This window comes from Urocampus carinirostris, chromosome 7 (assembly GCF_059441175.1).
Source record: "Urocampus carinirostris isolate Australia breed hairy pipefish chromosome 7, RoL_Ucar_1.0, whole genome shotgun sequence".
Lineage (NCBI taxonomy): Eukaryota > Metazoa > Chordata > Actinopteri > Syngnathiformes > Syngnathidae > Urocampus > Urocampus carinirostris.
In genome coordinates, this window is record NC_142355.1 from 10,346,435 (window position 1) to 10,361,574 (window position 15,140).

At 37.8% G+C, this 15,140-nt stretch overlaps 1 protein-coding gene across 1 annotated transcript in view; it reads right to left on the reverse strand.

Moving 5' to 3' along the window:
* anpeplb (alanyl aminopeptidase, membrane like b) overlaps nucleotides 1-15,140 on the reverse strand; it is a 48,790-nt gene that overhangs the window by 11,409 nt on the left and 22,241 nt on the right. The window contains exons 9-12 of the mRNA XM_088339705.1: nucleotides 8,945-9,014; nucleotides 8,722-8,851; nucleotides 4,797-4,876; nucleotides 2,668-2,798 (exon numbers count right to left, since the gene is read on the reverse strand). Coding sequence (XP_088195831.1) covers nucleotides 2,668-2,798; nucleotides 4,797-4,876; nucleotides 8,722-8,851; nucleotides 8,945-9,014 — 411 coding nt within the window. The remainder of the gene's footprint in view (nucleotides 1-2,667; nucleotides 2,799-4,796; nucleotides 4,877-8,721; nucleotides 8,852-8,944; nucleotides 9,015-15,140) is intronic.

Sequence of the window (15,140 nt, forward strand, 5' to 3'; positions counted from 1 at the left end):
AAAGTGGTCGGCGGCGCCCTCTGTTGGCTGCGGCTGCATCGGCTCGCTACAACGGGTCAGGTGCAATCGACATTTCGTTCTGTGTACATTGTTACACAGAATGACAATACAAGGAAATTATTATTATTATTATTATTTAACTGTTATGAACTGTTTACATCATTGTCACTATCGCCCAATCATGTCGCTGTTCTTTGATGGCGGATCTGCTTTTGTAACCTAGGAGATTAAAAAGTGTTCAAAAGTTAAAAAAGAAGAGGTTTGCAAAATTTATGTTTTTTATTTGTAAAATATTTTTTGCAATACACCATGCCTAGAGGAAAAAAAGAAAATGCATCGGACAGTACCCAGAAATGGAGAAGGAGATCTTGAAGTTGAAGTTTGCAAGACTTCAAGATTACAAAAGGCAAGAAAAAAGAAAATAGTTCACTGCTTACTCAGGTTGGTGTAAATGTTTTCTTGTATTTCTTTCATTATGTTGCTATTTTATGGCAGTTTTAGGGAGTAAGTTTTGATGAAAGTATTTACGGGAATTTCTAACTAAAAAGTTACTTTCAGAGTAGCACACTACTTTTTGGTGTCAGTAATCTGGGGTGTAACTAAATTCCTTTTTAAATTAATTAGCTGGTAACATAACTAATTACACTGGTACCTCTACTTACAAATGTCTCTACATACAACATTTTAAAGTTACACAGTACATAAACGGGAAAATATTGCCTCTAGTTACAAAGATGTTTCAGGATCTCATCTCATCTCATCTCATTAGCCGTACCGCTTATCCTCATTAGGGTCGCGGGGGGGCTGGAGCCCATCCCAGCCATCTCCGGGCAGGATACAAAGTCAAAAATACAGTACAGTGCGCACTGCCATTTGCCGCTAATGGAGTTCTACCCGGCAACCCAGTGCGTATGCGTGAATCCTGGCATGCTCTTCGTGTCCCCTTCCTGCTATGTCAACAGTCTACTTTATGGTACAGCTATGAAGAGCTACCATTCACAATGGACCCCACAAATGACATGCAGAGAAGTGGACAAGGAGGAAAAAAATGAGACTTTTGCTGGCCATCAAAACAAAGCAGGAGTTAATAGAAAAGTATAAAAAAAAACACACACCGCCATGCAGGAAGCGATCAGAGACGACAAAAAGGAGGATACCGCAATTATTCCATCAGCCCAAAGTAAAGCCATTTTGTCAAAATTTCATGAAGTCTCAGAATTTATGGAAATGAATCAACTAGAAAAGGTGTTGACAGGTCAGGCAAGCGCTCATTTTGATGATGTCTGCCTCATGCAATTTCCACGGATTGTCAAAAGCCAGCAAGAGCTGACGTCATTGGATCAGTTTTTCAAGAAACACGAGGCAAAAACACTGCTGAGGACCAGTAGAAAAACAGAGGCCAGTTAAAAGGTAAATTTATATTTTATTATTTCCTCTATGTTTTTTCTCCATGATTTGCCTCAATTTATATGTTTACTGTGCAGTATTCTAATTTGAATACGTATTTGTTTCTTGTTCTGATGCTCTTATGATTTATTAAAAAATGTATAATACTTTTGCGGAGCTTGGAACGGGTGAGCACATTTACATTCAAAAAGGCGTCCGTACTTACAAATGTTTCAGGTTACAAAGCGACTAGATTGAATTAGATTCTTAAGTAAAGGTACCACTGTACTTTTTCAGTCACACGCCCAACACTGGCCCATAGTGAGAATAAACGGTTCAGAAAATTAATGAGTGAATCTGATTTTTGTGCGATGTTACGAAGACACTCAAATATTCCACGTTTTACAAGGTGGATTTTCACTCGGAGTCTAATTTAAGGCATAATGAGATTTTTATGCGTGTGTAGATGGCAGCATGCTCGAAATTACCAACAAAAATCAATTTCGTCTGTGTACAGAGTTGTTTACGTCACATGTTTTCAGATCATATGACCATTCATGAGATTCAATTTGTATGTTTACTGTGCAGTATTCTAACTTGAATGGCAATTACTAGGACGAGCACATATTTCGTAGCGTGCCAAAAGAAATCGCAAAATGAGGTCTGCGTGGCATAAATTGTGAGCTCTATATTTCTGGACGACAGCGTCAGGGAAACCATCCTGTGGAGAATAGTGCCATATTGCATCACAGACATTAAAAGTTGTCTTTTTGTGTTGTTATTGGTGGTTTGACCAATTTGCATTTGCTTGTCACTGTTACTCGAGCATTAAAGAAAACTTCAGCAGCCTGACACTGATCCCTAAGATACAGAAAGGGAAGCGTAGCGTTGTGGATGGATAACTTCTACTGCATTTCAATTTGAATGGATAAATTGAGGACTTGATTTGTGGGCAAAAATTTAAAATATAGTGAATATTTTGTTGATATAATAATAAAGTATTGTCAAACTTCCTGTTATGTATTATACGAATAAACATGGAATAATATCTTTGAAGGGCGTCATAAATGCTTCCAAACATCACTCCAGTGTTTTGTAGTTAGAGCACATGCATTGTAAAAAAGAGCAGCTTGCTGTTTTCCAAGACTAAGCCACAGCGTTAAAACCACATTGTTTAAAACGTGCAAAAAAGTAGTGGCTTGTGGTCCGGAATTAACAGTAAATGTACTCAATGCCTCCTGGTAGTTATACAACTCGATTTACTTGTGACTTAGTACCGACCTCTGGGTTTGAATCCAGCTGAAAGAGGAGCCGATTCCAATTCTCTTCATCGTAGTTGACTCGGTAATAGCCGGTACAATTGACATTTGCCAGAATCCACTCTCCGTGCTTGGAAATGAATGGGTCTTTAGCTGATCCCAAGGAAATGTTGTAACGGATTGAAATGAGAAAAAAATCAAGAAAATACAAGAGTGATGTAGTAGAGTACATAGAATACTGTAAAAAGTTATAGTCATTTAAACATCATAAAACAGGTCAATGTGCTGTTAATTTATAGTCTGTCAGCAATAATAATAAATTGAAAGCTGTGTTCAAACTAGTCCTTGGAAATAGAACATAGGCTTTAATTATACAGACAATTATTTGGGATTTATATACATTCTAAAACAGTGGTGGACAAACTATGGAGCGCAGGTCAAATGAGACCTATGAGGCTTTTAAATCCGGCCCGGCGATGCAAATGGTCAGAAAATAATGACAATGAATTTTATGTATATATATATATATATATATATATATATATAGCGGCGCAGTGGTTAGCGCATGTGCGGCACAGTTCATGTCTTGGGAACCTCCTGCGTGGGTTCAAATCCAGCTCCAGAATTTCTGTCCGGAGTTTGTATGTTCTCCCCGTGCTTGCGTGGGTTTCCTCCGGGCACTCCGGTTTCCTCCCACATTCCAAAAACATGCATTTCAGGTGAATTGGCCGGTCCAAATTGTCCCTAGGTGTGAATGAGCGAGTGAGTTGTCTGTCCCCGTGTGCCCTGCGATTGGCTGGCAACCAGTTCAGGGTGTCCCCTGCCCACTGCCCGATGATTGCTGGGATGGGCTCCAGCACCCCCGCGACCCTACTGAGGATAAGCGGTGCAGCTAATGAGATGAGATGATATATATATATATATATATATATATATATATATATATATAGTAGGGTCGCGGGGGTGATGGAGCCCATCCCAGCAATCATCGGGCAGTGGGCAGGGGACACCCTGAACTGGTTGCCAGCCAATCGCAGGGCACACAGGGACAGACACTCACTTGCTCATTCACACCTAGGGACAATTTGGACCGGCCAATTCACCTGAAATGCATGTTTTTGGAATGTGGGAGGAAACCGGAGTGCCCGGAGGAAACCCATGCAAGCACGGGGAGAACATACAAACTCCGCACAGGGAGTCCGGTAGCTGGATTTGAACCCACACTGGAGGTTACCAAGACCTTAGAACTGTGCCTGTATATATATATATATATATATATATATATATATACTCATAGAAAATTTCGTTTTTATTAGACGTCCCCATTGGGTGTCTACTCCCAAAATAGCACTACAGAAATGCTACAAAATTACTCCAGAACTAAATATCAAATTAAGTGCTTAAAACGGGGACCTAAAATTGTATTTTTCTTTCAATCTCAAAGGAAAAAAAACAAACTACAGAAATAAAACAAAAAGAATACTACATTGCAGAAATACTACTATAGAAACACAGCAAAATTACGACAAAACAATATAGCAAATTTAAAGCTTGATACGGGGATCTAAAATATTATTTTGTTTTAATCATGAAAAGAAAACTTACAACAGAAATACATTTACAGTAATACTACAATACATACATACTACAAAAAAAATACATCTACAGTAATACTACTCAAATAATAGTACGGAAATACTACAAAAATATGAAAATACTAAAACATTACAAAAATAAATATACATTACTACTACAAAAGCACTACGGAAATACCACAAAAATCATATGGAAACACGAAAAAGTCCCACCACAGGAATACTACAAAAATTCAACTATAGTGATCGTACAAAACTAAATATCAAATTTACTAAGGACCTAATATAATATTTTGCCTAAATTGTGAGTGTTTTAAAGCCAATTTGACGAGAATAATCTTTAATATATATATATATATATATATATATACATGAAACATAACATGTAGATGTCAGCATGTATATTTATTCATAAATGCCAAAATTGATGGGTCTCTGGGACCTTTCTCTTGGGCGATTTTGTTACTTTAATGCAGCCTAAGACTCATATGTTTTACAATTGCTTTTGAGACTTTGATTAAAAGAGAAAAAATGGAACTCGATGTTGATCTCTTACCTGCACTTCTGCTGTTCAACCAGATGAGATCAGTTCCCGATGTGTTTGACATCACTCGGATGGGGATATGCCACAAATAGCTGAAAAAAAGAGGGTTTTCTTTATCATACTGAGTCAAAATACATTCTGGTATACAATGTCTCATCTCATGTCATTAGCTGCACCGCTTATCCTCAGTAGGGTCGCGGGGGTGCTGGAGCCCATCCCAGCAATCATCAGGCAGTGGGCAGGGGACACCCTGAACTGGTTGCCAGCCAATCAAGGGCACACAGGGACAGACAACTCGCTCGCTCATTCACACCTAGGGACAATTTGGACCAGGCAATCCACCTGAAATGCATGTCTTTGGAATGTGGGAGGAAACCGGAGTGCCCGGAGGAAACCCACGCAAGCACGGGGAGAACATACAAACTCCGCACAGGAAGTCTGGTAGCTGGATTTGAACCCACACAGGAGGTTCCCAAGACCTTAGAACTGTGCCGCCCACGCGCTAACCACTGCACCGCCGTGCTGCCCGGTATACAATGTATTTTTTTCAAATATCAATGGTTCAATTGAGATTTTGTGATAGCCCAACACAGTATCGTTTGCACATTAAATAACAAGTTTTAAACATTTTTTCTAATCTACACTACTGTTCACAGGTTTGTGGTCGCTTAGAAATGTGATAAGAGGATTGGGTTATTTTTTCAATGAAGATAACATAAAACTAATCAAGTATGTAACCCATACATTTACTTAGTGGTAAATTACTACTTTAGCTGCAAATGTTTTTTTTTTAACGCAATATCTACATTGGTGTATGAAGGCTCGTTCCCAGCAACGGCATCAGCACTGCGTTCGATTGCTACATTGTGTTTGCTCTTGTAGTCAAAGGCTAATTGATAATTAGAAAACCCTTGTGCAATGGTGTTAACCCGGCTGTGAACAGTTTAGTTGACTAGAGAACCGACAAAACAGCTAAAGAACCTACAAAACCACCACCATGTGGAAAAACGGAGCTAGTCGAGTATCTGGAACATCACATTTTTGGGTGTAATTTAACTTTCAGAATGTTCAGAAAAAGAGAACTTTTGCGTGAAACTCGGCAGTCCATTCTTGGTCTAGGGATGAAGGCTATTTTTTGGGAGAAATTGCCACTGAAGATATCCTACAACAATGTGTACTACTCCCTTCAAAAAACAGCAGAGACAGGCTCTAACGAGAGTAGCAAGGAGTAGTAAGATGTCAAGTACATCATTTCTCAAATTAGAGACTCTAAATGCCTTATAGGTGTAGAGCAAATAGGCCCAGCACAAAAATGACTTCCACCTTCTTTGTTTCGGGTGGCTCGCTTTAGAATGGATGGAACGACGGCGTCCCCTTTTGGAAAGTACCCGAACGTATCAATTAACTATGTACTAATGAAATCTGGTAAGATGAAGGTTTGAATGTAATAAAACATCCAAAGGTATGTATTCATACAATAATGTTCTTACCGTACGAAATTATGACGATTGGAGGGGCATTCTCAAGTACAGAACATTACACAGACTTATCACTTCTTTGGCCTTTTAACAAGTTTAGCAACTTCAAACACCGTCATCCGATCCTGGTGGTCTCAAAAATCTAAGACCACGCCCATAGAGGCATGATCTGGTCGAGGGGCAGTGGTCCATATAAAAAGATTTGTCTCGGCTCATTGAATCCATTTACTTTGGATTAGTAATTCATATCAGAACTCAAATAACTCAAAGTACTAACTTTTTTTTTTTTATCAGTGTAGTAAATTTTAGGAATCTTCAGGGAAAAAAAGATTTATGGTGGAGCACAAGCAAAACCTAGAGGAAGATTTGTTTGCTGATTGTCGTAAAGAATCAATTGTTTTAATCTTAACAATTTTCAAAATTAAAGCCAGAAAGATCCCTACACAGCTCCACAACTAGCAGGTTGGTTAAATAGTACCTGCAAAACCCCAGTGTCAACATCTACAGTGAAGAGGTGATACCCAGATGCTGGCCTTCAAGGCAGAGTGGCAAAAAAAAGCCATATTTGAGACTGGCCAATAAAACTAAGAGATTAATACAGGCAAAAGAACACAAACAAATAAAAGTGTGACTTTTTCATGGAAAACACAAAATCGTCTGGGTGACCCCAAACTTTTGAACGGTAGTGTAATACTATTTATATTACTTTTCCCCCCCAAAAACGAGAAAAGTACTTGAAGTTAGAAAAAAAATTCTGATATAGCTGAAACATATCATTTTATCCTTTTTTACTTAATTGTTGGAATAAATCACATATAATTTAAAAAGAACAAAACTACCGGCCAACAGAACAAGAACTTTGAGTATCATTTTATTGAGTTGATACGTTTATTTCTGCTTGTTTACATTTTTACAAGTGGACACCAGAAAAGTAGATGCTAGAGTGGTACTTTATTTGGACTACTATCACTGTTATTCATTATTTTTTACTATTTTGCAATTTTTGCAACAGTGGCCCACTCGACCAATCATGTTGCTGTTCTTTGATTCCACACCTTTTTAGGGATGATTGGAATTTTCTTATCTGAGGTCTTTGCAACAGATTAAATTTTTCTTATCTGAGGCTTGTTTGTACAGTTCTCTCATGTTCTCCTTGCAAGTTCAACATTAATTGATGTCTTCCCTCCTTTTATTGAGTGTCTACTAAACTAAAAACTTATCACAAGTAGAAACAATTATCCCCTCAGGTTTGTAAATGAACTTTGTGAGACAGTACCGTGTAACTGTAAAGTTTACCTACCGTAAATTCCGGACTATAAGCCGCTACTTTTTCCCCAAACTTTCAACCCCGCGGCTTATTCAGTGATGCGGCCAATTTATGTAATTTTTCTAACGGCCGCCAGCGGTGCTCGAGTACAAAAGGTAAGATTTAGACCGGTGGAATATATGCGCCGAGGAAGACTGCAACTTCACTAAAACTGGCCGCATGCGAAAGGCAACTTTTTCGGACAAAGTCGAGGACGGTTTACCGTGATTTTTACAAGTACGGTATGTTTTTTTAACAGACCCGTTTACTGTGTTGCGAGCGGGTGTTGCTAGCGTGTTGCTACCATTAACTGCCCTGTCAGGCACCGTTTGGGATGAAAGTTATATTATTATTATTATTAAAGGTTTGAAAACTCTCTCGGTGTACCGTCTTTCTTTGTAAATATGCATAACCCATGTGTAATATGTATTTGCAACTGTATATTTTTGTAATGTATTAATTTGAGACACTTATTCTGATATGTTTTGCGAAAAAGAGGGGCGGAGCAAAGGCGGGCTGACGGGAAGTGGGGTAAAGTTGAGTGAGACCTGTTGTCGCGGCGGACAACAGTGGATATATATTTTTCCCACCCCTACCTTTGGAAATATAGACTTTTTTTCCTTGGATTAGTTTCAACGGGTACCCGTACTCTGCAGGTCTGCATCAAACCTTAAGTATCGGAATCATTTTCCGTTCCTTTTGCCGGCTGTGATTTTTGGACTGTGTACTTCAATGAAGGACATTTAGTTTCAACCGCGGGACTTGAAGTCGGGTCTGGATCAATTTAATGTTTGTGTTACCATTTTTTAAGGTGGGCGCATGCGGCTTATATCCAGGTGCGGCTTGTGTATGTACAAAATCGGTTTTCCTCTGAAAATGTGGTGGGTGCGGCTTATAATCAGGTGCGCTCTATAGTCCAGAATTTACGGTAATGTTAATTTTCAAACCACAATACCAGAGACACTGGTTTTCATCGATAGTTGCCCTCGGTTCGGGAAGTTACATATTATTTTGTATCATATGTTCCAAATTTCTATTTTTTAAATACAATTTTCAGTGTTGGTGGTGGTCTCTATGCTGGGTTGTCGGTCAAACCCCACCACTCACGTATATTAACAATAATAAAATAGCCAGGAAATGTAATACAACATACCGAGAGTCCAAAGAACTGTTGAAAAGGAATTGCCTCTGGGTGATCTTTCCATTTGTAGTGTTGATGGTAATGACAGGATATCCATTTTGATTCGTCCATGTACCCATCACCGTGGCGACATTGGTGTGACCTCCATCCTCAACAACAGCCTTAAAGGCATGGGAAATAATTAAAAAGTTGATTTTCGTTCTACGTGAAGGCTAACTGTTGTTATTTTGTGAACTTGCCTTTCGTATCTCGCCCCAAAGGTCATTCTGGTCAGCATTTCCAAATTTGAAGGAACTGAGGTAGTTCTTAAAAGAAGAACAAAATCAACTTGTTTTGCTTCTGTGTTCTTTCTGGAGTTGTTTACATGATAAATAGAAATCAGTAAATTGCAAGAGGGCAGTGTTCATTTGACCTGTGAAAAGTGATGGGTCCTAGGGACTCGCATGCTCAAAAATCTATGGGTCCCAACAGAGATCTATGGGTCCCCAAAATTTTGTGTGCTCCATGCCCTTACAAACTGTCGTATTTTCCCTTACGAAATACAAAAAAATCTTTTTTTTTTTCCAAACATGTTTATTTATGTAGTTTAACATGTTGTATTGTACATGTGTTTCCTTATATCACAGGTGTCAAACAGGCGGCCCGCGGGCCATATCAGGCCCGCTAAGGGATTGATTCCGGCCCGCGAGACAACACTCAGAGAAGCGCAAGAGAAAAACAAGCTGCTGGTTGAAATATGTCAACTTGATGTTGCCAAAGCCAGGTGCCTCGAACAAAGACACTGTACTTGTATTTAATTTCTCTCTCTCTCTCTCTCTCTCTCTCTCTCTCTCTCTCTCTCTCTCTCTCTCTGTCTCTCTCTGTCTCTCTCTCTCTCCCTCCCCCCCTCTTGATTTCTTGTATTTATCATGTTTATGGTTTATATTGGCTGAATAAATAAATACAATACAAAATAAATTTCCACCCCTTTTCTCCCACTCTCTGTCTCTGTCTCTTTCACTCTCTGTGTCTCTTTTTCTCTTCCTTTGTTGCTCTTTGTTTCTTTCTCTCTCTGTGTCTTTTTAACTTCTTTTGGTCTGACTTCCTTTTTTCCTTTTCTCTCTTTTCTCTTTCTCCTACCATTCACGCTTTCTTTTCTCTCTTTCTGTCTTTCTATTTCTCTTTGGATTTCTTTCTTTTCCCCCTCTCTCATGACTTTTTATCTTTTGCTTCTCACGCTCTCTCCGTCTATCTCTTTTTCTTTCTTTGTCCCGCCCTCTCTCCTTTCCCCTCCCTCTTTCTCTTATTACTTTATCTCTCTTTTTCTTTCTCTTTAATCTACTAGTCCGGCCCCCGACAGAATGTTTGTTCTATCGTGTGGCCCCCGGGTTAAAATGAGTTTGACTTATAAGGCTTATATCATATATATTGTTAATGAACATTTTCTTGTGAGACACTGAGTTGCTCGACATGAATGAGGTTTGTTATAAAAAAAAGTTCAAAAATGAAGTAGCTTGGACGTTCACTGTAGAAGGAAAAAATACATGCAAATATAATTAAGTAGAATACAGTGGGACCTCGCTAATTCGCGGTTCACCGTTCGCGGGTTCAGAGCTTCGCGGGTCTAAAAAATAATAATAATAAAAGAAAATAATATTTTTATTTATTTGTTTTAAGCATTTTTGAAGGGGCGTCGCTACTTCGCAGATTTTCACTTTTCGCGGGTGGTTTTGGTCCTTATTAACCGTGATAACCGAGGGATTACTGTAATACATTTTCTTATTCAAATTATTAATTCATTTTCTGCATTAAATTATTGTTGGTACTATACTGATTAAAAGGGATCACCACAAACCTGTCTTTTTTTTTTTTTTTTTAACTTTTTATTTCTCACACCCATTTTTGACAGAGGTTTGATTCCCCCATCTTACATCAACACAAAATATATACACTTGACACACTCATAAATAACAGAAGGAACAACAAAGAACAAAAAATGTTATTAATAGAAAATAAGAATAAATGCTCATACAATAAATCCATACAAAAAGAAATATATATATATATATATATATATATATATATATATACATATAAATTAATACATCAAAATATACACCCAAAAAAAACAACAACAAAAAAACAAAAAAAAAAAAAAACAAAAAAAAAAAAAAAAACACATAATAATTAGGGGGAGGTGTTTAGACATCAAGTAAAATTTGTGTGATAGGCTTCCATCTTTTCTCAAATTGGTCAAGTTTCAGTTGAAGTCTTGCAGTGATTTTTTCCATAATGTACATTTGCTTTAATTTGTCTCTCCATTGTTTTATGTCAGGCGGTTGTGGTTTCAGCCAGGACACTGTGATCATTTTCTTTGCTACCAGAAGCATTACCCTTAGTATATATTTCTGTTGACCAGATAGTAATTCTTCTGGCAAAATTCCTATTATGTAAGCCTTTGGGTCCAACCGCAACTCCCAGCCAGTGATTAATTTTATTTCTCTCTGGATACTTCTCCAAAAATTTGATATTACAGGGCAATTCCAGAAAATATGCGTAAAGTCTCCGACCCCCCCACAGTTACGCCAACATAGATTCGAGGTATTTTTATACTTTGAAGTGATAGAGGGTGTATAGAAGAATCGCATTTTTACTTTCCATTCAAACTCCCTCCATGTCGGGCTGTTGGTTATTTTGTGTCCCTCTTTCAATGTTTTTTCCCATTCGTTGTCTTTTATCGCTACATTAGTTTCTTGTTCCCATTTTTCCTTAACTGCCATGTCCTCATTACTGAGGTCCATTCTCAGGGCTTTATATAGTTTTGATATAACCCCCTTTATTGATTGTCCTTTTGTATACGATATTAATAATTGCTCTACCTTAGTCGGCTCCTTACATATTTTCCCCCATTCCTCGTGTTTCTGGAGGTAATGTCTTAGTTGCAAATATTTGTAGAAATCATTTCTGGGTAGGTCAAATTCTTGTTGGAGTTGTTCAAATGATTTCATTGCCTGTGCTTCCAATACTTGGGTAATCAACATCAGTCCTTTTTGGGCCCATTTTTGAAACCCTACCTCCATAACCCCAGGTTTAAAGTCTGGATTTTTCGCTATTTTGGTAGCCCTATTCACAGATCTTGATATTTTTAATTTTTTTTGTATTGTTGACCAAGTTTTAATAGTTCCCTTAATCCATTCATTCTGGATTTTTAATTTATTCCACCTCGTGACTGATATGTATGGTAACGATTCCACAGGCATATTTGGACAAGATCGCTGCTCCATGTCCACCCATATCGTATCTTTGTCTGTAGTAATCCACAAGATGAGTGCTTTAATTTGAGCTGCCCAATAGTAATATTTAATATTGGGTAGGTCTAGGCCCCCCTTTTCTTTAGGAGCTAACAGGGTTTTGTATTTTATTCTAGGTTTCTTGTTTTGCCAAAGGAATTTTGCTATCAACTTATTTAACATTTTAAATGTGGATGCCGGGATCAGAATTGGAAGGGATTGAAACAGAAACAATAGTCTTGGTAATATGTTCATTCTGATTGTTTCTATCCTGCCGATAAGACTTAAGGGCAAAATTTCCCATTTTTCCAAATCTTTCCTTATTTCTTTTATCAACATTCCATAATTTGCATCAAACAGCTGTGTGGTATGTGGTGTAATGGTCACCCCCAAATATTTAAACCCTTTATTTGTCCATTTAAAATCAAATCTTTCACTCACATCTGTTGGACATTTTCCTGATATCATCATTGCTATTGATTTGCTCTCATTATTTGAATACCCAGCTACTTCTCCATATATTTTAAGGCTCTCCAACAGTGGTGGTATTGATAACGAAGGTTCCTCCAGCATTACCAACAGGTCGTCTGCAAACAATGATATTTTATGTTCTGTTCCTCCTTCATCCAATATCCCCCTTATTTGCTCATTTTGTCTAATTGATTCTGCGAGTGGTTCTATGCTTATTGCAAACAAGAGTGGGCTTAAACAATCCCCTTGCCGGACTCCTCTTTTGATTTCAAAGAAATCTGAACAGTGACCATTTACTCTAAGGCGAGATTTAGGATTTTTATAGATTATTTTCACCCATTCAACAAATATTGGAGGGAAGCCAAAGGCTATAAGTGATTGATGTAAGAAGCTCCATTTCACCCCATCGAAAGCTTTTTGTGCATCCAAGCTCAGTAACATCGAGGGTTGGGTCTTAGATTTTGTGCTCGTAATTATGTTTAGTATCCTCCTAATATTGTTTGCACCCTGCCTTCCCGGAATAAACCCTGTTTGATCATTTCTAATTAATTTCGCTATAAATTTCTGCATTCTTTTTGCAAGTATGCTTGTAAGAATTTTTAGATCATTACAAAGTAAACTAACTGGTCTATAGCTTTCACACAATATTGGGTCTTTTCCTTCTTTGTGCAGGACTGTTATGATGGCTTCCGACCATGCTTTGGGGGGATCTCCTTTTGTTAGAGAATACCTATCTATCTATCTAAATACTTTCTGCAGTACTGGTATTAATTCTTCCTTAAAGCTTTTGTAGAACACCCCCGGGAATCCGTCCGTTCCTGGTGATTTATTTATTTTTAAGTTATTTATTGTGTCTTGTATTTCCTGTTTTGTAATGGGGCGAATAATTTCTAATGTATCCCCTCCTGTTAGTGTCGGTAAATGTAGTTTTCCTAAAAAGTTTTGTGCCGTGTAGCTATCTAAGTCATTTTCTGAGTCCTTGTATAATTCTTTATAATAATCTGCAAATGCTTCTGCTATACCTTTGGGTTTTACTAAACATTGTTTAGAGATAGGATGTTTTATTTGTGATATAATTCTATCTGTTTGGGCCTTTTTAAGTTGGAAGGCGAGCAGTCGACTGGCTCTATTGCCCATTTCATAGTATCTCTGGTTCACAAAGCGCAGAGCCCCTTCTGCTTTATTTGTCAAAAGTTCATCTAATTTGCTTCTGGTTATTTTTAATACCTGTAATCTGGATTCACTTGGTGTTTTTTTATGTTCTTCTTCTAGTTCCTTAATCTTATCCTCCAATTCCTTCTGATCCTTTAAGCGTATTCGTTTCAGCCGGGACGATATTTCAATTAATTTCCCCCTTATTACAGCTTTCCCTCCTTCCCATAATATTGATGGAGAAACCTCATTGTTGTCATTGATTTGGAAATATTCTTTTATACACCGTTTTATTTCCTGTACTACGTTTTTATCTGAGAGGAGAGATACATTCATCCTCCAATACCTAAAATGGGGTTCATTGTCTAAACTTAGTTTCAAAGTAATTGGAGAATGGTCACTTATAGTAATATTCTCTATACCACACTCTACTACTGTATGCATATGTTGTCTTGAAATGTAAAAGTAATCAATTCTCGAATAGCTGCCATGCGGGTTTGAATAGAAAGTATAGTCTTTAGTTTGGGGATTCTTCTCTCTCCATGGATCTATCAATCCCAATTCTTTAGTTATGTTATTCAACATCCTCGACCTCTTTGTGTTTGTTCCATGTACTGAAGGATACTTGTCCACTTTGCAATTCTGTACAGTGTTAAAGTCACCTCCTATAAGTAACATTCCCTTCGCACAGTTGGTTATTACTTTAGCTAATACTTGAAAAAATGTCCCCTTTTCCTCAACTGGTGCATAAACATTCATTATTGATATTTCCCAACCGGCCATTGACCCTATAATCATTATATATCGCCCCAGATTGTCCTTCACTTCTTTTTCGACTTTAAACGCCACCCCTTTTCCAAGTAAAATTGCTACTCCCCTCCTTTTACCATAGGATGCGTAGAACACCTGGTTCACCCATTCTCTTTTTAGCTTCTTATGTTCAATCTCGGTCAAATGTGTCTCTTGTAATAAGGCTATTGAGCTCTGCAATGTCTTGAGTTGATTCAATATCTTCTTTCTCTTGATGGGGTGGTTTAGCCCATGTACATTATATGAAACAATATTTAGATTGCTCATGCTTTGTATTGAGTCTCACTGATTTTTGAAGCATACAGAAACACTACATTAATTACTAACACCTCCATTGACAAAACAAACCAAATTACTAACAAACATATTGACAAGCACACATAATTTCTCACCAAAAAGAAAAAAAACACACCCAAAAAACAAAAACCCATGTCTTCCAAGAGTCCAATTGGAGAGTTGTCTTTATTCATTTTCTCCTTTTATACTTGCTTTTCTTCTTAACTTCTTTAAACAACATAATCATTCGTAATATAATGCATCAAAGCAAGTGAGCAGTTTGAGAGCCGGCTCTCTTTAATGAGTTGAGCCGAAAAAGCCGGTTCTCTAAAAAGACTTTCACTTCACAACTCGAACTGGAGATCGGCGTGCAGACGAAAACTCGAACCGTGAGACCAAAACAACAATGGCGGATCTGCCTGACGAAAAGTTTGGAGTGCGGTAAATCTTTGT